Below are 20896 nucleotides of genomic sequence, written 5' to 3' on the forward strand. Positions count from 1 at the left end.
AGGTGCCATTGCCTGTGGAATGAGAAGAAATTCTAGTGTAAGTAACTTCATACGATAGATGACTCAGTGGTACCGTTGATTGTGCTATAATGCAACAACATATGCTTTCCTAAAAATCACCAGGCCACATAAAATAGCGTGATGAACACTGTAGGGCTTGCAAGAGGGAGGTGAACTTATAAGCGCACAACGTTCATAAACTTTGTCGATAAACTTTGTTGGTCCTCTGCATGCACAGACAGGAACCTGATTGTGGTTTTACACATATTAAATGGGTGGGAAACACAGTGTTGTATTTCAGTAAACATGGCACTTCACCTTGAAGAAGACGTGAAGTTCGCCTGTGGAGGTGTCGTTCGTGGGTCACTGTCCGGTGGGGGACGAGGGCGGGTGGTGACGCTGGGTGTGGGGGCGTGTGGCTGCCCGCCCGTAGGGAGCTGCGGTAGCTCATGGGGGTTGAGGTGTGTGTAGAGGGTGTAATTTGTGTATTTCTAGGCAGCTTGGTTCAGCTGCATGCACTTTTCCATGTTCACCTAGCATTTCTTGCAGATGAAATCATGCATAAGCAAATGTGAAATTTGTTTTATGCTCAGATTGTCCCCCTAATATGCACATCAATCACATTGGAACAAATTCACGAATTCAGACTCAGCTTTGTGGCAGAACTGGTCGTAGTTTATTTGATTTTGGAACTGAGTCCTTTTTCCTTTCTTCCTTTGCATCTTTATTGATTTCTTAATTTATATTTAAGTAAAACCCACATCAGATTGATTTTTTTTATACTCTGAGCACTTCTGAAGGTGAGAAAGTAGCGTGAGATTTTAATTTTGCTAGTGCTTATCCACCAGGTAGTTTCCTTCCTGCTTGTCTGTCTGTCTGTCATCGTCAATGTATTCTGGAGATACAAAAACTGGTAAGGTATCATCTTTACCTTAAGAAGCTTAGAGTTTCGTTGAAAAACTTTCAAGGCGCAGATTTGAATGTCTTTGTTGGGTTTCCTTAGGGAACAGATGAACCAACATTAGGTATTTCTTGGTTTGTGAACATAGCAGCACAGACCTTCCCACCCCGCCACTTATTTCTTTGTAAATGTAGAGATAGTAGTAAAGCGCTTGTGTGGAGGAAACACAGAGATACCACTGATTTACATGCTGAAAAGATGTCAGTTTGAAAAGAGGTTGAAAAGGACCTAGAAGGTCTTATAGTCAGCCCTCCCACTGACTCCTTAATAAATCTAGTGGTCAGGTATCCACAGTAGAGTGGTAAGTGGAAAAAAAGCAGGTTTCAGAGTAACCTGAATAGTGTGATCCCATTTGTTGTCTCCCTCCTCGTGTGTGTGTGTGTGTGTGTGCGTGCGTGTGCTGTTTGTAAAAGCATAGATGATGTGAGAAGATCTCCCCCGTTAGACCTCAGGGGACAAGGGAAAGCTTATTAACTTCCTCTTTATACATCTCTTATTGTTTGGCTTGTCTTAAGAAGCGTGTTTTACTTTTTTAATTAAAAAATCTAATAAAGTAGAAAATGAATAAATAATAATAATAAAAAATACCCTCAGGGCACTGAGCTTTGTTTCAGTCTTTCCAGTCGCCTGCATAGTTATAAAACCGAATGTGACGTTTCAGGTGTGGGCTGCCTAGCAGGACTCTGAACTTGCTCTGGTTAACGCCATGGCAGCAATACCATATTGTGTGTTCCTTGGCGGGGGGTGGGGGTGGATTCTGTGTTTATAGACCATTAAGACCTCAAAGTCTTTATTACATCTGCTACTCTTGGCACCCTCTACCCTTGATAATTTTGGGACCTAAGTTTAATCCTTCAGATTCTCCCTGGTAGAGTTTATCTTATTGTGGAAATCAGTATTAAATGTAGGTTAAGAACTGGTCTTAGATTCAGGCTGCCTGGTTCAGTTCCTAACTACCCACCACTAACTAGCATGAGTACTTAGACAAGAAACACATATTCTTGAGGCTCTGTTTTCTTTTAAATTTTTTTTTCTCCCTTTCTTTCCTCCTCCTCCTCCTCCTTCTTCTTTTTTTGAAATTATTGAGCGATAGTTTATTGAGCGATAGTTTATTGAGAGATAGTTTATTGAGAGATAGTTTATTGAGAGATAGTTATTGAGAGATTAGTTTAAAGCTCCTGAAGAGGGAGGGGACCTGAAAGGGTTGCCCAAGCCTCCATTTTCTTATTGGTAAAATGACAGTAACCATGAAGTTGTGAGGTTGCAAGGAAAGACTGGGCATTCGAGCGCCGACCTAGGTAGCCCGGTGCTGTGGGGAGAGCATGGTGACCTATTATGCTGCTGTTCGTGCGTTCACGTCAATGCCTTTCTCCCATCCGGGATAGGGAGCAACCTCCCCCGAACCCCATACTGTATCCCTCCCCACCCCAGAACGTAAATCAGTCAGTCTTCTAAACTTTCCTCACAAGGTGTCCAGTCAGTCTCTGCCTCGTTCCACAGGTCCCTTCACCGATGTCGTCACCACCAACCTAAAGCTCGGCAACCCAACAGACCGAAACGTGTGTTTTAAAGTGAAGACCACAGCACCACGTAGGTACTGCGTGAGACCCAACAGTGGGATCATCGATGCGGGGGCCTCCGTCAACGTGTCTGGTAAGTCCTGGAGCTGGAGGCCAAGGAGGGGGCTAAAAAGTGCCCCCTAGAGCCAGTAAGATTTCTTAAAATTTGCATTTGGTATAACAAAATAAGACAGTAGACGCCTCCCTTGTCCCCCACCCTCTGATTGAAAAGTTTCGTGGGTCCCACTCCTCTGTTGGTTTCCATTATTAATGCCTCTTTGGTTTAATGCTTACAGCCTTCTGCGCCTCGATAGTTAAAGCAAAAGTAAAGTGGTAACTTCAGACTTTGCTTCAGAATGAGTTTGGTTTTCACTCCCTTGAAATTAAATCTGCCCTTTGGCAATAAATAAAAAAGGGCTAAACAAACTTAATTTTACTTTGTGGTAGAACGCTAAATGGAGTTATTTTCTTATTTAAGCTAAATGGTTTCTGACATTAGGCTCATGTCATTCCCAATGATTGGTAACTGCGCTTTACTGGTGGTGGAAAGCTCGGGGAGGTGAGGACAGAGGAGACAGGAATATATCCAAGGGTGAAAGTTCTGTGCGCGTCTGATGGGTTTTCCCCTTTCTGTCTGAGAATGCATCTATTTTCCAAAGTCCAGCTTTTGAAAAGATGCTGGTGAAGTGCCCAGATTGAGAATTGGATTTTAGAATTAAGGAGATGTAAGTGATGGGTTTGAGTTTCAATGTTTTTTTTAGAAATGGAATAAACTTTCAGCTCATTAGAACTTCTGGATCCAAGATGCCTTTTGTATTTGTGGAGGAGCTGTGGGGGAGTGTGTGTTTATCCTGTAAAAATCAGGAGACTGTGTGTCACAGAGGGTTCTGCATCATTAGAAGCTACTACTCATTGAAATGGGTACCTGACTGGCTTTTTCCATGACAGATTTTGATTGTGATGCATTTGGCTATTCATTTGACACGTAAGAGAAAATGATTCATCTCTTTGGAAAGATATAAGGTGTTTCATTATCTGATCATTTCTGCAAATTCTTACTCCCCACATCCATTGGTTTCTCTCATTATGGTGCTCCCTCACCAGCTCTCCCCCGTGTGCTTCTCTCAGAGGCTGCGAGAGCTGATCAGGACTCTTGAATTGGGTTGTTATTCAGGAAGTCAGGAGAATGAGAGCCAGATTCCATCGAGGGTGTCCTTTATGCTGAACCAGCACACGCATTATCTCCAGTAGTTTCTGTCGTTTGGCCTGTGAGGATGCATCGTTACCTGCCCCGCACTGAGGAGGAGACCAGTGGCTGTGGGCTTACAGAGCCGGCAAGTGACCCCGCCTGGATGGGGGTCGCTGGGTCTGGCTCCGAAGCCCAGACTAAAGGCAGTGTGCTGGCTCAGGGAAGGGGTCTGAGGGGTTGGCATTTCTGTGCCTCTTGGATCCATATGGTTTCCATTTGGCTATTGTAATCAAGGGCACCTGAAATCTTTATTCCCTTCTTTTACTGACTTTGGTTTTCCTCTTGATTTCTTTGCCCATATCAGATTTGAGCAAGGTTGTCAGTAGATGAGGATTACCAATTTTCATGGTAAATAAGAGGGCAGCAACATCATTTCTGAATAAAATGGCCTCAACAGGCAGTTGTACAGTATAGGTATACTTTCCAGTATGAAATATAAATGCGTGTCTCTTTCAGAAAGATTCATCCCTCCCCCCATCATAGGAATGTTTTTTAAGATTTTATTTATTCATTTCTTTGAGGGAGAGAGAGAAAGAGAATCTGAAGTAGACTTCCTGTTGAGCACGGAGCCTGATGTGGGGCTTGATCTCATGACCCCGAGATCATGACGTGAGCTGAAACCAAGACTCAGATGCTTCACTGACGGAGCTACCCAAGTGCCCCTATTTCAATTTCTTTTAATTAAAAAAATTTTTTTTGGAATTTTTTTGAGGTAACGACCCTGGGCATTTGGTTTGATTTATAATTCCCAACTTAAGGAACACGAAGATTGTGTGGCTGCGGCGCTTCTTCTGCAGATAAGGACGGGGGCACAGAGAGTGGGTGTCATCATCTCGAGTCGCATGAGTGATTAGTGGCAGAGCTGGTACTTGAAGCCAGTTCTGCTCCTGCCTCGGTGGCTCTTTGGTGATATGAAGCTGCCTCACCATTGGTTATGGTGGCCCCCATTCATTTACAATGCATGTGAAATACAAAGTAGCGTGGTTCTCGAAATGTTATGTACTTGGGGGAAAGTAATTGAATAATAGAATGCCCATGTGTCTGCAGGCCTTACTCCTGCATGTTTGCACATGAGACAGGGCTCCCTTGTTTCTGTTTGGTGTGTACTTACCTCACTGCACGAGGTGCACCACTTGCATTTCCGGGCCGGCATCACCAGCTGGCAAAGGAGGCTGCCACGCATTTTTGTAGTTTTCTGTGCAGAGGGACCATTGTATCATTGGTTAGACATTCCTATCTTGAGGTGGAAAGCGCTGGGGTTTTCAGGGTCCTCTTCAAACGCAGCGGTATGATGACATCGTGGTGAGTACGTAGAGTTTCTAGGTTCTTCTGGGAGAGAAGCCTCAGGGAGCCTCAGGACACGAAAGACACCAGCAGACAGGCAGTGCCGATTGTCCAAAGGCCAGGTGTGTACATGGCCACGTTTGCTGTCGCCCGCTCTCCTCAGAGATCACTAGCTGTGGGGTCTGGAGCCTGAATGGGGAGCTTAGTTGTGCTGTTTAACCTGCTGGGTGATCTTTGTTTGGCCGATTCATTCATGTCTCTAGGTTCTAGTTTTCTCATCCGTCAAATGGAAGAAGTAGTATCTGCCTCACGGAGTACTCTCCAGTGCCGTGTTAACTGAACGCATGGCACAGGATGGGATTATGTTATTTTCCCACTAGCTTTGACAAAAACTGGCTAGTTTTTGTTGAATGTAGATTGTACAGAATTGAATTGCCTTTTTAGAAAAAATTAATTCCATACATATTATTAATTGACTTTTTCTAATTTTAAGAAGAAATATATACCTTTTTCTTTCTAGGATATGCATTTCTTTTCTGGTGAAAAGCCACTAGTGAATTTTCAAATGTAATTTACAAAAAGGTGGCCATCAAATCAACTTAAAATACTACCAGCATTGCCCTGTCTACCACACAGAATGTCACGGCATACTCGCAAAGGACATGCCTAGTACATTATTTCTCTCCCATTTCTGAACACCCTTGGGATGTGCTAGCTGTTAGGGAAGGTTATAAATCATCCTTTGACAGAAGGGAGCAGGGAGGGAGGGGAGGAGGAGGAGGAGGAGGAGGAGGAGGAGGAGGAGGAGGTCCGCCCACATAGCTGGCCCGGGGCACTGAGGTTTGGAAGGCACACAAATCAGGGTCGTGCGGGTGGGGACTCAGGGAGGCTTTGTAGCTGTCAGATACCTTTCTGACACACCCTCCGAGACTCTTCTTGGCTTTCAAGGGAGCTTTTGTTGTGCTTCAGAAGTCCAGACACTGGCCTATCGTGTTATTTTCTCCAGAAGGTGGCAAATTACTTATTGAGTCCTTAAAAAATAACAGCTCTGTTTTAAAAACTTAGGTGGTAAAGTAATGGTTAGAAACAGGCATAACCTAAACTTTTTGTGTCTGTAGGTGAAAATGTGTGGATTTCCCAAAGGGATGGTTTGGGGTCCAGTCCCCTGGGTCTACGACGGGCGTCCTTTTCTTTGTCCTTCATGGGGGCGCCCGTCTGTCTCGTCCCCTCTCGTTCTTTGAGCGGCTCCCTCTGCAGTCTACCTACTGGAGGAGGCATTGTAGTAGGTGACGGGGTGCGGAGTGCTTTTTCTTTGCATTGATTGGCCCAGAATGCCATGGTTTTGGCCTTTGCTCCTTGGTACACCCCATCTACTAGAGATGGTTTTGAATTATTCCATTCTGGACCTCGGCAAAATAGCTACACTTAAATGGAGATTGGAGAAGAGGAGATTGGATTTCCCCCGAGATTTTAAATGCAAGGGAAATAGAACTTTCTGAATTAATGAATTGTTTGAAGCAGTGAGGGGGGCTCCCCATTTGTTCTACCTTTACAAAATTAAATCTATTTTCTGAACTGTCTGGTGGGAAAATATTTTTAAGGTAGATAATTTCTGAAAATGTCTTCGTGGTAAGCTGTTAGTGGTTGTAGGGTTGTTTTCTTTTTTTTAATACTGCAGTTTAATAATGAGGGAGTTTTCCATTAATATTCCAAACCATGTTTGCCAGCAGATACAGCAGGTGAAGTGGTAAAATTATGGGCCCATCAAAAATACTTATGCTTCCTGTAATATGATATTAAGTTTAATATTTTTATAACCTTCACTGAATTCTAATTTCACTAAAGTAGCAAGCGTGCTTCCATTTGCAGTTCAATTATGCACATTGGTTGCCTTTGTACCAGGCAAATTAGAAATGCAAAATCTCTGTGTGGGGGGGCATTGGAAAGAGTCATTAAAGATACCAATATTTAGGTACAGATACACTTTACTAAGTGAACCCTGGGAATTGAAAATGGATGAAAGACAAACACACACCAATCTGCTAGTGTCTGAATCAGTATTTTAAATTAAAATTCAGAGAATTAAGGAGCAGTGTTCGCTTCTGACGCACAACCCTTTCCAGCACTCCTTTCAATCACGTTAAAGCCTAAAGTTCTTCCAGTAAAATCCTGAGGACAGAGAATGCATATCAGCAGCTCTTCTTGGATGGAAACATTGGTCAATTAATGTAATTGGGTAGTATTGCAATTGATAATTAATCCTTTTAAGATTTTGCTGACTCAGTTTAATGGAGCTGCTTGCCTGCCCTGGATCAGTCAACCTTGGGCTGAGCTTTTAGGTGATTAGCACCAGCGTGTAAGTGCACTGCCCGTAGAGAAAGAAGCCAGGCATTCGCCTGTCAAGTGCTGATAGCAGGAGCTCAATTTGAGGGGTTTGGGCATTTTAACAGCAACATTGTTCTTTGTTTGATCATTTGCTTTGGAAGTCACTGATAAGGGAAACCTTTTTATAAATGGTTTTCATGAACCAAGTTTAATCTTCTCATATAAGAACAACTTACATTCATACCTAAAAGACATCTTTAGTCTTTATTACCACATAAATGAGAAATTGTTTTTTTACAAAAGGAAATTAATTAAAATTCAGGCTAATTATGCTTTTTAAAGATTTTTTAAAAAGTTTACTGTGATATTCAAGTTTCTTACGACTCCCGTGTTTTACTTTTTAGGAGTATGACACTATTTATTTATTTGGGGCACTGGGGTGGCTCAGTTGGTAATTGGTTAAGTGGCTGCCTTCTGCTCAGGTCATGATCCCAGGGTCCTGGGATAGAGCCCCGAGTCTAAGTCCGGCTTCCTGCTCAGTGGGGAGTCAGCTTCTCACTCTCAGTAAATAAGAGAGCATAAGCATGGGGAGTAGTAGAGTGAGAGGGAGAAGCAGACTCCCCCACTGAGCAGGAAGCCCCTCCTGAGGCTCGAGTCCTGGGATTGTGACCCAAGCCAAAAGCAGATGCATAACCAACTAAGGCACCCAGGCACCCCTATTCTTTATATTTTCAAAGATCATGATCAAGAGGACTTATCAGGTACACTGAACATCTCACTTAGTGAATGGTAACTTCAGCTTTCTGCAGAAATTAAGCTCAATTTCGAGCAGCCAAGAGTTATGTTCTTTTCTCTCATTATAGCATCTTGCATATTTATATTGTTTGAGAGAGGGAAAAAGAGAGAGAGAAGACACAGAGAGAGGGGGAGGGAGAAGCAGACTCCCAGTTGAGCAGAGAACCTGACGTGGGGCTCGATCCCAGGACCCTGAGACCTGAGCTATAGGCAGAGACGTAACCGAGTGAGCCACCCAGGTGCCCCAGTTTCTTGCATATGTAAACACTTGAGCTCCTCATCTTGACTCTCTTGTTTACTCTTGCTTTATTTTTGAAATTGAAAAAAAATTTTTTTAAAGAGTTTATTTATTTTTGAGAAAGAGCACATGAGCACACTTGGGGGAGGGGTAGAAGGAGAAACTGGTTCCCCGCTGAGCAGGGAGCCCAGAGTGGGACTCGATCCCAGGATTTAGGGATCATGACCTGAGCTGAAGGCAGATGCTTAACTGTCTGAACCACCCAGGGGCCCTTTTTTAAAAATATTTTATTTTTTTTGGGAATCTTTACACCCAGTGTGGGGCTTAAACTTAAAACTCTGAGATCAAGAGTCACATGCTCCCCCGACTGAGTCAGCCAGGCACCGCTTCTCTTACTTTTGCCTCACTGTTAGCCTTGTCCTGGTGTTCTGCCCATCACAGGTCAGGATGAAGTGAAAGGGCTTGAGAGATAGCCACAGTGAGGGACTGGATAGGAACGCCACGAAGGGTGAGTGGGGAGAATGTTCAGAAGTAACCGAGGGACCTGGAATTATGTAAGCCTCAGGGCAGCCTGTTCTCGGTATTTCGGTTCATCGGTCCCAAGAGCCATGGCTTGTAGGTCTTTCTAAGAGAGAATGTAATGTGTGTTCATAATCCCAAGAGTTAATCAGGAAAAGGCTGTGTCGTGTCATTCCATTTACATTATAAAATATTATAGGAAACAGGAAAGTGTGTTGGAATTTTTAAAAAGATGTATGTTTTAAATACATTTATAAAAAGGAGTGAGTGAGGTCTGTTCTTTGGTCAGTGCTTTGCATCTGGCACATCTCATCTTCCAGTGACACCGAGGTACGTTTGCACTGGTCTCTGCATGAGGAAGTCAGCCGGACGAGGAGGAGTTCACCATCTAAAATGGGCCGTACTGAATTGGAAAATCCCATAGCGAACACAGAGATAATTCAGTGTTAACTTACTTATAAGTAGATACAGTCATTTGCCTGCTAGACTCGTAGTTTCATCCGTAGGTATCTGTAGGCAGAGTCCCAGGAAGCAGTTGTATTTTCAGCATTTTGAGAATCCTAAAAGAAGTATTGAGTTTACTCATGATGAGGGTACACAGCCCACAGTGCTGAGCTGCTTTGCTTTCGGCTAGAATTACTTCACCTCAGTGTGGTAATGACATTGGTCTTTTAAGCTGATCAGGTTCTGTCTTGTTTCTGGTCACCTTAAAAAACTAGAGCAGGAACTACATTACTCTGCCATGAATGCAGTGTGGTAGAGAAGAGCCTTTTGATTATTACATATAGAAATTATATGGAGGGGACAGTTGTGAACCTACCTGAACCTATGGGTGGGAGAGAGTGGCTCTGGGAGAGAGGACAGAAGGGAAGCCACATGGGTAAGGGTAAAAGAAGGCCTCCTCTCTTTGTGCTACCCCAAGGAGTTTTTTAGAGGGAGCATGCTTCAAGAGTTCTTCGAATGTTGGGAGGGAAGAAGGTACCCATCTGCCAAGCAGTTAAAAACTAGTACCCAGAATGTGAACTATCAAAGCATGAAGTTCTGGTCTCAGTCTCAGTCGGATTGGGTCGAAGGGCAGACGTGTGGAGAGAAGCTTAGGCATTTCCGTGTCAGCAGGTGTCCACCAGCAGAGTCCAGTGCCCAAAGAAGAACGAGGGTGTGGGGTAGCGTCCTGGTGGCGGCCGCAGCGTTTGGGGATACACTGAATGTGCCTTCTCCGGGAGTGGTCCCCGGGCTGGCAACATCAGTGTTGTGTTAGAAATACATGTTCTCAGCCCCACCCCACCCCAGATGTTTGAATCGGAAACCCTGGAGGTGGGATCCCATCACCTGTGTTTTAACAAGAACTTCAGGTGATCCCGATGCGCGCCGGACTTTGAGACGCCCCTCATTACCAAGTCGGATTAGGGGATGAAGTTCTGAAAGGTTGGTATATTGAGATGTGAGTAGGGCAGGAGGACCGGGAGAGACGTGCCAACACGACCAGACCAACATGATGGGAAGAGACCTCGGTGATGCCAGAGCACCCTGGGACTGGGGGTGTGGCCAGCGTGTGTGGACCTGTTCTGGGGCCATACCAGGAAAGCTGAGGAGACTGGGAAGAGTTGAACGGATCGTCTTTTACTTGGGAAAAGGGCTTTTTTTTTTTGAGGGGGCTTTTGGTCAGGAATGTGGTGAAGGTGAGTAGGGCACGCAGGGGAAAGCAGACTGACAGGGTCTGCGTCGGAGCTGTGCGGGGTGATCTGACGGGAGAGTCACTGGGAGCAAGAGCTAGTTGGACGAAGCGAGGTGTCAGTGGGGCCTGAGCTGTGATTGCGGCCGTGGAAATCGAGGAGAGGGACATCCCGAAGGTAAGATTCTGAGACCAAACAAATCCTAACGCACGTGCTATGCTGCTTGTTAGCCTTGCACACCTTTGCTCTGCTCACACTGCTGCACGTGGAAGGGCGGGGGCCTGCCTGGGTTCTCCTGGGGAGCCACTGTGCTCCCCAGAAATGAGGTCATCATTTCTCTGAGGGGGGCTGTTTAGGAACATATATTCTGCATTTCCTCTCTTTTGAAGAAAGTCTGATCTTACTGACCTACCGTTTTATTACCCCCCAAAGACCCTTTCCTAACAGGACCCCACTTTTGCCGTCTGACACGGCAGACACTGACTCACGAGGCATTAACGCTGGCGAATGGTGAGCGGTCTCCTGGTAACCGGCTGCTTTTTAATGTAGTATCAGCAGATATGTTTTAAAAGTAGGATAGATGGTTTGTTTAAGAGGGTTTTATCATCAGTGTCTCTGATATTCAAGTGAAATAAATTAAGTTAATGGGAAGCTCTTTTATAGCCTGTCACGGAAAAAAGTACATAATTTCTGTCACAATTTGCATGTGTGGAGCCGCAAGAACAAACGATGAACAACATTTTTTCTGTCATGTCCTCGTAAAGTTCTAGCCAATCGGGTACAGCAGATCGAATTGGACAGGGGATGATAGTAGCTGAGAAACACAGACTTTTCGACCTGAGTTGGGGGCAGAGGAGGATGTGGATACTGAGGCCCAGCGAGGGTTCGTGAAGGCTCTCGGGGTCTGGGTGGCCACTTGATTCGCTCACTCTTGCTTGCCGATGGGGAGCCCCCGCGGAAGGAGAGCTGATGGGTGCAAAGCCTTCCTTGCCACTCGCTGCTGCAGCTGCCGGGAGAGTGGCTGCGGTGGGGGAGGGGCCGAGGCCACCCCAGAGCCTGCGGGAGCTTCCTGGAGGTTCACCGGCAGACCACGGTGGTCACTCCCAGTTTCACGTGTTCAGCTCGCCAGCCTCATGCTTGTTTATATTTCACAAGCCCCGGCCTCTGGCTGTGTCCAGCGTTCTTGTAAGGTGGTCTGATAGCTGTCAGTAGCCGCTGCTTTGTGTCTCCGCATTCTTGTCGAACCCAAAGGTCCACGTGTAAGTGATAAACTTGCAGCTGTCCTTCCAGATCTGCACCGTGGCAGCGTGGGAGGTAGGCAGCTCTCTTAGGCCTGCAGCTGTGTGGGTGACCCCTGCGACACCCAGCGGCGCCTGTGGACCCCCACAGCCCTCTGCAGAGGTGGAGCAGGCCGCTGCCGGGTGGTTGGGTAGAGGAGCACAGGGAACCCTAGACCCCTTCCTGTAGCAGATACGCGTGCGTGCCTGCGCGTGTGCTTTTGTCTCTACCCCAGGCCTGGATGCATGCCGTCCATGCAGACTCAGGCTTTGTATGAAGTTGCTTTCTCCTTTATTTATTTATCTGTTCGTTTAAAGATTATGTTTTTAAGTAATCTCTATACCCAACATGGGGCTCGAACTTACAACCCGGAGATCAAGAGTTGCAGGCACTATCCACCGACTGAGCAAGCCAGGTACCCGGTTGCTTTCTCTTTTAAACTGTGCTTTCTCCCAAGAGGCACTACACAAAGCCGATGCCTTAACTTGAATTATTTAGCCACTTTATTTTTCTCCTGGAGGGGCTCAGGCTTTTGGTCTCAAGACCCCCTTTATACTCGAAATTGTAGACCCAAAGAACCTTTTCATTTGGGGGTTATATCAATATTTATCATGTTGTAAGTTAAACTGGGAAATTTAAGGAGTATTAGTTCACTTAATAACATTAGTAAGTCAATTACATGCTAAAAAGTGACATTTTTAATGAAAAATAACTTCAAAAATTCAGTGAGAAGATGGGCATTATGTGACATGTTTTGCAAATCTCTTGTATCGTCTGGCTTAGAAGATAGGTTGGATTCTCTTGTTCTGCTTTTACACTTGTTCAGTCTGTTACAAGGTGTTATTTTAGCCATTTTGCCTCACCATTGTAGTTGGGAAAGGGGAGAGTTTTCAGTAGCTTTTTCAGATAATTGTGGACATGATACTTTGATAACACACCAAAACTTAACAAGTGGCGCTTTTCTTAAAGTTTAGTACAATGTGGAATCTTGAAACCATGATGGTGAACTGTTTGAACTTTGTTTCACTAAAATGCACTGGGCTCCCTTGCACTCTGAATGGGTTTTGCGATACTATATGTTAGTGGAGTTATGTAGATCTGCCAAATGTTGACACATTTTATGACACAATATCCGAAACATCACTGATCTCATCAGAAAAGTCTTCAAGTATTTGGGAAACTGAGCTCTTGAGGTCAGATAGATGTTTTTCAAGGGTCTCCTTTTGGTAGAAAGCCTGGATTTTATCACTGGCAACAACTACTTTAAGTTGTTTCCCTTGAAATACAGGTGCGGTTCATTCCTTTTTTTTAAAAGATTTTATTTATTTTATTTGACAGAGAGAAATCACAAGTAGGCAGAGAGGCAGGCAGAGACAGAGGGGGAAGCAGGCTCCCCGCTGAGCAGAGAGCCCGATTCGGGCCTCGATCCCAGGACACTGAGATCATGACCTAAGCTGAAGGCAGCGGCTTAACCTACTGGGCCACCCAGGCGCCCCGGTTCATTCCTTTTTGAGCAGATACCTGCCATCTGCTTAGCTCTGCATAACCATTGTTTGTCTGTCCATTGTTCTTTCTAGTAACTGGTGTTCCAGGAGAAGCCTTCTAGTTCAGCTCACCGTCTAAACGTGGGGGAGCCGCCTTTCCCAAGACAGTGGAGCACTTCATGTGTGTCTGCATTTCCTCACACAGAGTGATAAGATGTGTTGTCAAGGGTTGAAGTTTGGCAGAATGAATCCTTTTTGTTTCTTCTCCAGGATATTAAAAGCGAAAATGGTCTTTTAAAAAAAGCTGCAAGTGTGTAGCGATGCCTGATGAGGTGACCCTGCCTCGCAGCACAGAGTTTTACTTTGGCTCTGCACCAGCCATCACCGTAGAGCTCGGCACCAGCAGAGGGACAGAATGTCGTGGTGTTCTCATGTCCGTGCTGTTGACTTTATGGATCAACTCATGGGGGGACCCTTGGGGTCTGTGGGTAGTACCTTGAGAACCTGGGTGTGGAATCTGACTCTGGAAGCAAAGCCAGTGTGGGGCTCTAGCTCTGTCTTCTAATATGTTGGCCGTGGGGTCTGAGTGAGACTGGGCTGCTTTGGTGGATTGTTGTGAAGACTGGATGGGAGATGCAGTGCAAGCGTGCCTTCTCTGGTGCCTGTACGTAGTCAGCACTAGTCAGGTCCTGTTCCTTTCCTTCCTGGGGCGCTGTGAAGGTACTGCGGATTGGGAGACTTGGCTGGGGTGGAGAGGTGGAAAGGGTCAGTTTTGCCTTAGTGCATGCCTGGTATCCACAGGATAGTCTCTTGGCTCTTTTTTCTTACGTGCACTGCAGGGGTTTGCAGGGGGAAGAGCAGATCTTTCTGAGGCTGTTTGCAGGTGGAGGGGGCTTTGGTTCTCTGGACCTGTTGGTTGTCTGTGTGTGTCCCAATGTAGTTTGAGTTACAGAGCCCACTCTGAAAATTAACGACGACTTCTGATTACTGTCCTCTCCTGTGCGCTGGGTGCTTTTTACAGATAATGCTGGTTCAGTCCAAGAGCTCTCCATGGTGGCAGACCCTAGGGGGCCTTTCACGGCTGGAAAAATAAACTCAAGGATGAGGCGGTTGTGCTTCTAGAGCTTGTGTGCTGCTGGGGGTCTGAGTGTCGTCTAAGGCAGAGTTCTCTTTTTTCCTGTACTAAACAAATACCAGGGCAGGGTTTTATCACAGCCAAGTGAAATCTGAAATTCTCAAAACCTAATTCACATTAATTTTTAAAACTAACATTAATCTAGGATTAATGGTTGGTTGGGGACTGCCTTCGGCTCGGGTCTGGGGTCCTGGGACGGGGCCCTGTGTCTGTGTCCCTGCTCGGCGGGGGTCTGCTTCTCCTCTTACTCCCTGCCATCCACTCGTGCTGGCTCTCTCATTCTCTCACAGAAAAGTTGTAAAGAAAGGAACATTCATCAGACAGTAGTTGGAACACCGTGACCCAACTTCAAAAAAGGTTGTCAGTCCCTGTCCAAGAAAGATCACAGCACATGTGAAGGCATTGGCCCTCTAGTTTATCAGGTGTATTTTCCCTGTTGCATTATTCCTGGAGGTGGACAAAGCGCGATGGCAGTTTAGCTTTCAGGAGAAGAGTCTGTGGGGCTGACCTGCTCGTCTGCTCATTTGTTCCCAGGGTTAAGTGTTGAGCCCACGTGTGTAACAATGCCCCAGGTCTGTCCACAGGAGAGCTCTTGCTAACTTGGTGGTGCCAGAAAGGGCAATAGTTGTGTTCCAGGTCCAAAGCCACCAGCAAGAACTGCTTTTTTGGGAGGGAGCTGTGCTTCTCTACCTGGAAGAGTGAAATTCCAGGTGGAGTGATCTTGGGTTTTAAATGACCTTTTGTTCTCTCTGCTGATGGTTTCACTTAGGATTTGGGGTACTCAGAATATCTCTGTTGCTATTTAGACTTGATGTCTTGTGTGTATAAGTCCTGAATTTTTTCTTTTAAAGATTTATTTGTTTTAGAGAGCTCACTCCCGATGGGAGGACGGACAGAGGGAGGGAGAAGCCCACTTAGCTGTGAGTGTGGAGCCTGACGCAGGGCTTGATCTAATGACCCTGAGATCGTGATCTGAGCTGAATCAGGAGTTGAATGTGCAACTGACTGACAGGTCGAGTGCCCCGTAGAAAGCCCGAATTGAAGAATGTTTGTAGATATACTGATTTTTGTCCTGAAGGAGTCTCCCCGTAGAGTGCCGTAGCTGAGAGCACATGACATGGATGGTGTGGGTGGCAGAACTGCCCGGATGACTGCGTATACCGAAACCCCGAAGTCCGCTGTGGTATGGGATTGTGGTAGACTTTCTCTGTCCCCAGGGTCGAGGGGACACTCGCATTCTGTGCCGTGTCATGTATACTTTTATAAGATGTGATGGGGAAAGTGAATTTACAGAATGTGCCTCTGTCTCTTATTGGAGTGACCAGTGTGTGGCGGAAGGGTGCTGGGCTGCCCTTGGCTCTTTCTTGAAGTTTTGCTGCTTGAGCAAGTCACGTCACTTCATTTCGCCTCAGGTTCTTCATTTGTGAACTGGCGTTCAGGACAAACTGAGGTTTAGGACACGTGCCCTTTATCTCCCGCAGCGGGTAGTTGATGGTGAAGCTTTGGGGGAAGCCGTGAGATGGGGCTCAGAGGCCAGAGAACCCTGGTTGGGTGCCCTGCACGAAAGGTGCTGGAGAGGGGCGCCTGGGTGGCTCAGTGGGTTAAGCCGCTGCCTTCGGCTCGGGTCATGATCTCGGGGTCCTGGGATCGAGTCCCACATCGGGCTCTCTGCTCGGCGGGGAGCCTGCTTCCTCCTCTCTCTCTCTCTGCCTGCCTCTCCGACTACTTGTGATTTCTCTCTGTCAAATAAATAAATAAAATCTTTAAAAAAAAAAAATGATTAAAAAAAAAAAAAAAAAAAAAGAAAGGTGCTGGAGAAGGACAGCACTTGGACTGGTAGAGCACAGGGAAGTCCCTCATGGCGGGCCACCCACAGGTGAGCAGCCCCTTTCGTGGTGTGAGCTGGGGCAACTTAGTTAACCGTCCCGTGCTCCGGATTGCTTGCCTGAAAACAAACCGGCGTTAAAATAACCTCCACAGCAGTACCTACCTCTTCAAGTTTAGATGTGGTCCTAACAGACGTGCCGTCTGTGGCCAGGTTTCTGGCTCACGGGGATGCTGAATCCGTGTTCACGCTTTTCATGGTCGGGGTGATAGGAGCCTTTTCCTGTGTGAGAAGAAGGTGTGTGTCAGGGAGCTTAACCGGATGTGTGCTTTTGCCTGCGCCTTGCAGCAGGTCGCGCATCTTAAAGGAGCCGCCATTTAACAAGGGTGGTCGTTTCTTTTTTTTTTTTTTTTAAGATTTTATTTATTTATTTGACAGACAGAGACCACAAGTAGGCAGTGAGGCAGAGAGAGAGTGAGGAGGATGCATGCTCCCTGCTGAGCAGAGAGCCTGATGTGGGGCTCGATCCCAGGACCCTGAGACCATGACCTGAGCCGAAGGCAGAGGCTTAACCCACTGAGCCACCCAGGTGCCCCAGGGTGGTGGTTTCTAAGGAAGCCAGTAGGAGCGGGGAGGCGCCTCAGTGCAGTGGGCGTGACTTGTCTGCGGGAGCTTTTCGGTGCCATTCCTCTCGGTTCTTGGGGAGGAAAGGTGGGGTGTACGCTGGTGGTGTTTTTCCTATGCTGTGAGTGTGCTGGTTGTGAAAATTTCCCAACATTGCATGGGCGAAATTGTATTTGAAGCAGTAAAGAATACTTTGATAAGGGAAATGGACAAAGAAAACTAAAATGATACCATCACATGTCTTGGATTATTCTAGTTCACTTAAGAAATCATTTCGCTCTGTTGTCTTGAGCAAAAAGGCATGTGATGTTTACACCTGGTTTACCTGGTCTGTAGGCCCTGTGGCCGACCTCTGTGTCAGGCGGGCGGTGGTGAAAGACCCCGGGGCTAGGAATCAGAAGACCCGAATTCCAAACCCACGTCCCAGCTCTGCCACTACCTACTGTTTGACTTGCGGCAAGTCCCCCGACTTCCCAGGATCTCAGGTTTGAGACCTGAAAAGCGGAGAAGATGCCGGGCACCTTGCCCTGCTGGCCTCACCCGGGTCGTTGTAAGGCTCAGATGAGAATCCTGGTAAACTGCTGTACAACCGAGATACAAGTTTTAACATAAATGGCTGCTGGTAACCAAGCTCTGACCCACCTAATGAAATATTTTCTTTCTCAGTGATGTTACAGCCTTTCGATTATGACCCCAATGAGAAAAGTAAACACAAGTTTATGGTTCAGTCTATGTTTGCTCCGACTGACACTTCTGATATGGAAGCAGTAGTAAGTACTGAATGCTTCTTACTTTCTTTTAGTAATTAAAATGATTAGGTACAGAATTTTGGGTGCATGCATTTCAAGATATGTCAAAATTGTTTTAAAAGGGGAATGGTGTTTGCAAGGAGGTTTGTACTTTGACTACCTTTATGGTTTTTCTCAAACTTTGATTTTAACATTGTATGTGACTTAACAGAACACTACTGTTTCCTGACGTCTACCTCTCAGTTCGCTTCAGCAGCTGCTTGTTCTGATGGGTTGTGTCTGGAATAGTTTCAGGATTCCTTCCTTCCCTTTATAACCCCTTCCATCTCCCATAGAAAAGGGTGTTTCTTAGTCTAGGGAATGCCTTGACCATGTCTCCCTGCGCCCACCCCCATCCCCAAGAGCCCGGATGTGAGGGAGTGGGATGCTCAATGTCCTGCAGCGCTTGAGGGTTTGCTTTTCACTTGGTTCTGCTAAGCAGGATTTTTTTTTCCCCTTCCCTTTCCCCCCCCCCCCCCCCCCCCCCCCCCCCCCCCCCGCCCTGCTTAAATACATGTTTAACTCTGTCTCTTGATTTTGGTAAAAATAAGATAACTTTGTTTTTATAAAATAAATGATATTATATTATTGTTTTTACTGGGAAAAGATTGTAATGGAAATTCTCCTTAAAGTGAGCTTTTTTTTTTTTTTTTAAACATTTGAATGAATCAGCTGGCATTCTGGTGTCTGCGGGAATCACACTGTACAGATAAACCTTACCTTGCACAGTCCCAGCGAGGACAGCATGGCCAGCCCTCAAGCGTACAGATAGGAAAAAGAAGGCGGGGCTCCCTCAACACCCCACATCGCTTTGCCGCTTGCCGGTCCAAGCTAGGGGACCGGCCCCCCGGGGAGCACCTGCACATGGGAGTCAGCCGTGGCTCGCGAGGCACTATGGTTTTTCTCTTTCAAAAGTTTTATGCGAGGGGCTTTCTATGCACTGCTTCCCTTCACATCCCAATGTCACCACTCAGCCTTTTCTGTTAGTGTTAGAAAAGCATTAAATGACCATCTTTGTGGATGTTCAAGTTTGGGGCAGGAGATGAGGGCGAGCTGGATACTTGGAGATTTGAGAGAGATGAGTGACCATAGGGGACCTTCCCCTTTCATAAGAATGATTATTGAGGCATTTACTACTTTCTCTTTTGTTTCCCAGAACATGGGTGTCCCTTCATGTTAATTTGTGTGAGCAAGGAAATGTATGGCAAATACAAAATTTGGAATATCCAAGATTGTGTTCTGCTTGGCTTTTGCTGCATGGCTTAGCAACAAGAGCACGGGCTTGGCGTCTCGGGCGTGGGACTGAGCTCTGCCTTGTACTAATGTTGTGGCCTTGGGCAGTTTTCATTAACTCTCTGTAGGGTTGGGTCAGCTGTAAAAGGGGTTTAAAAACCTGGTTCACACATTGTTGTGGGAATTAGTGTGCTCTGGGTGTCAAGCACCTGGCACAGTGTCCAGAGCCGCTGATCTGAGTGCTGCTGTGGTCCAGGCCTCTGTATCCAATAAAGATGAATTTCTCTCCTTTTATGATAGTTTGTGTAACAGTTAAAATCTTTTATATAAACGTACATTGGAAGAGATTTTGGAGATACACAAATAAGCAAAAATAAAACTAAAAGTGACCTATAATTTGTTTATACTAGACCTAACCATTGTCGTTAGAGCCTCGTGCTATTTTTTTTTATTTTAAACTATTTTTTGGTATTTTGATACACAGAAAGCAGAAAAAATTACACAGTGATCAGGTCTGTGACCTTCACGTAGACTCGCCATTGAGCACTTCGCCGCATTTGCTTCATTTCTGCCGTAAATTGTTTTTGCCCGACCACTTAACTCTTAAGACACAGACTTCATGGCACTCACTCCTACTCCCTTCAGCACAAGGACAGTGTCTTACATCGTCCCAGCACTGTCCTCATACCTGGGAAAGTTGACATTCATCCAGTCATACTATCTAACAGAGAAACCTATATGTAGCATTTTCTAGTTGCTTCAAAATGACCATAGTTGTTACTCTATTGAAGTATAATACCCTCAAGGCTTGTGTTTTTCATGACTTTGAATATTTGAGTCCAGGCCAGTTCTGGGATTGTCTGGTTATTTCTTCATGATTAAATTGAGGTTAAATGTTTTTGGCAAGAACATTCCATAAGTAATGTCATTGTATGCATCTCATCAGAAGGCATTAAGTACTGGGTTGTCCCTCTATTGACGATGCTAAGTTGGATTACTTGGTTAAGATGGTGACTGCCAACTTTCTGGTATCAAGGCGCAACTGCCCCTTGTGGTTAATAGGTCATCTGTGACACTCCGGAGTGATGGGATACTCGGAGAGCACGTGAATGTCCTGCTCACCAGCGGTCGCACCTGGTGGTTTTGGTCTGGTGATGAGCCTTGCTTACTGCCCTTTCGACACAAGCACACAGGCACACGTGTGCTCGTGTGTGTGTGTCCATAGAACAGACTAAAATATAGTCTGTGGCTTCCTTCCTTACGATTCTGTGCATTTTCCCTATGTACTGTTCAGTCTCATTGGAGTGGCCTGCTAGTCCACTGAAGGGGTCTCCTGGGGCTTATTTGGCAGTTCCTGTTGTTCGCCACACACACGGTCTCCTGGTTTTGGCTCTTGGTACCTGTGTTGCGCTAGCTGCCTCCTGCATGGTCCTGGGGCAAGGGTGGAAGAGTTTATTCTTGTTTTCCATACTATAACCTTCCTGCTGTGCTGGTCTGCCCTCCACTGCCCAGAGGAGGATTAAGCCAAGAGTACGTGCTCCTGGAGCCTGGAGTTAGCCAGGAAGGACTCCCCACTAGCAGGCTGGAGGGATTGGGGGTCAGCCCAGACAGCGGCATGCTCCTGAATGTGCCCCGTTAGTAGTTGGCAGTGAAGTTCTCAAACCACTCCCCCGTGGTATACACTTACTCTAAGAGGGGTGCCCCCTGCAGAGTAAGTTTTATTTTCCTAAGGAGAGCCAGAGTTACCTCTGACCGCTCAGACATAATTTAGAAAATTCCTCTTCCTTCAGCGGTGGTTGTCTCTGTTCCATGTGCTTCCCACAGACTAGCAACAGGAGCAGCACTGGTTGGCTTGGAGGAATCAGCAGCAGGGCTGGGGTTCGTGAAGTGTAATAAATATTCAGGAAAGCTACTGTATTTAATCTT

The 20896-nt window shown here is 46.0% G+C and overlaps 1 protein-coding gene across 3 annotated transcripts in view; it reads left to right on the forward strand.

The window, feature by feature from the left end:
• Positions 1-20896, forward strand: part of VAPB (VAMP associated protein B and C) — a 57090-nt gene that overhangs the window by 23911 nt on the left and 12283 nt on the right. For all 3 annotated transcript variants that reach the window (XM_013060153.2, XM_004759927.3, XM_045070726.1), the window contains exons 2-3: positions 2462-2614; positions 17616-17719. In XM_013060153.2, the coding sequence (XP_012915607.1) occupies positions 2462-2614; positions 17616-17719 (257 nt within the window). The remainder of the gene's footprint in view (positions 1-2461; positions 2615-17615; positions 17720-20896) is intronic.

The sequence above is a fragment of the Mustela putorius genome, unplaced genomic scaffold, assembly GCF_011764305.1.
Source record: "Mustela putorius furo isolate JIRA1106 unplaced genomic scaffold, ASM1176430v1.1 tig00003972_pilon_pilon_pilon, whole genome shotgun sequence".
Classification (NCBI taxonomy): domain Eukaryota; kingdom Metazoa; phylum Chordata; class Mammalia; order Carnivora; family Mustelidae; genus Mustela; species Mustela putorius.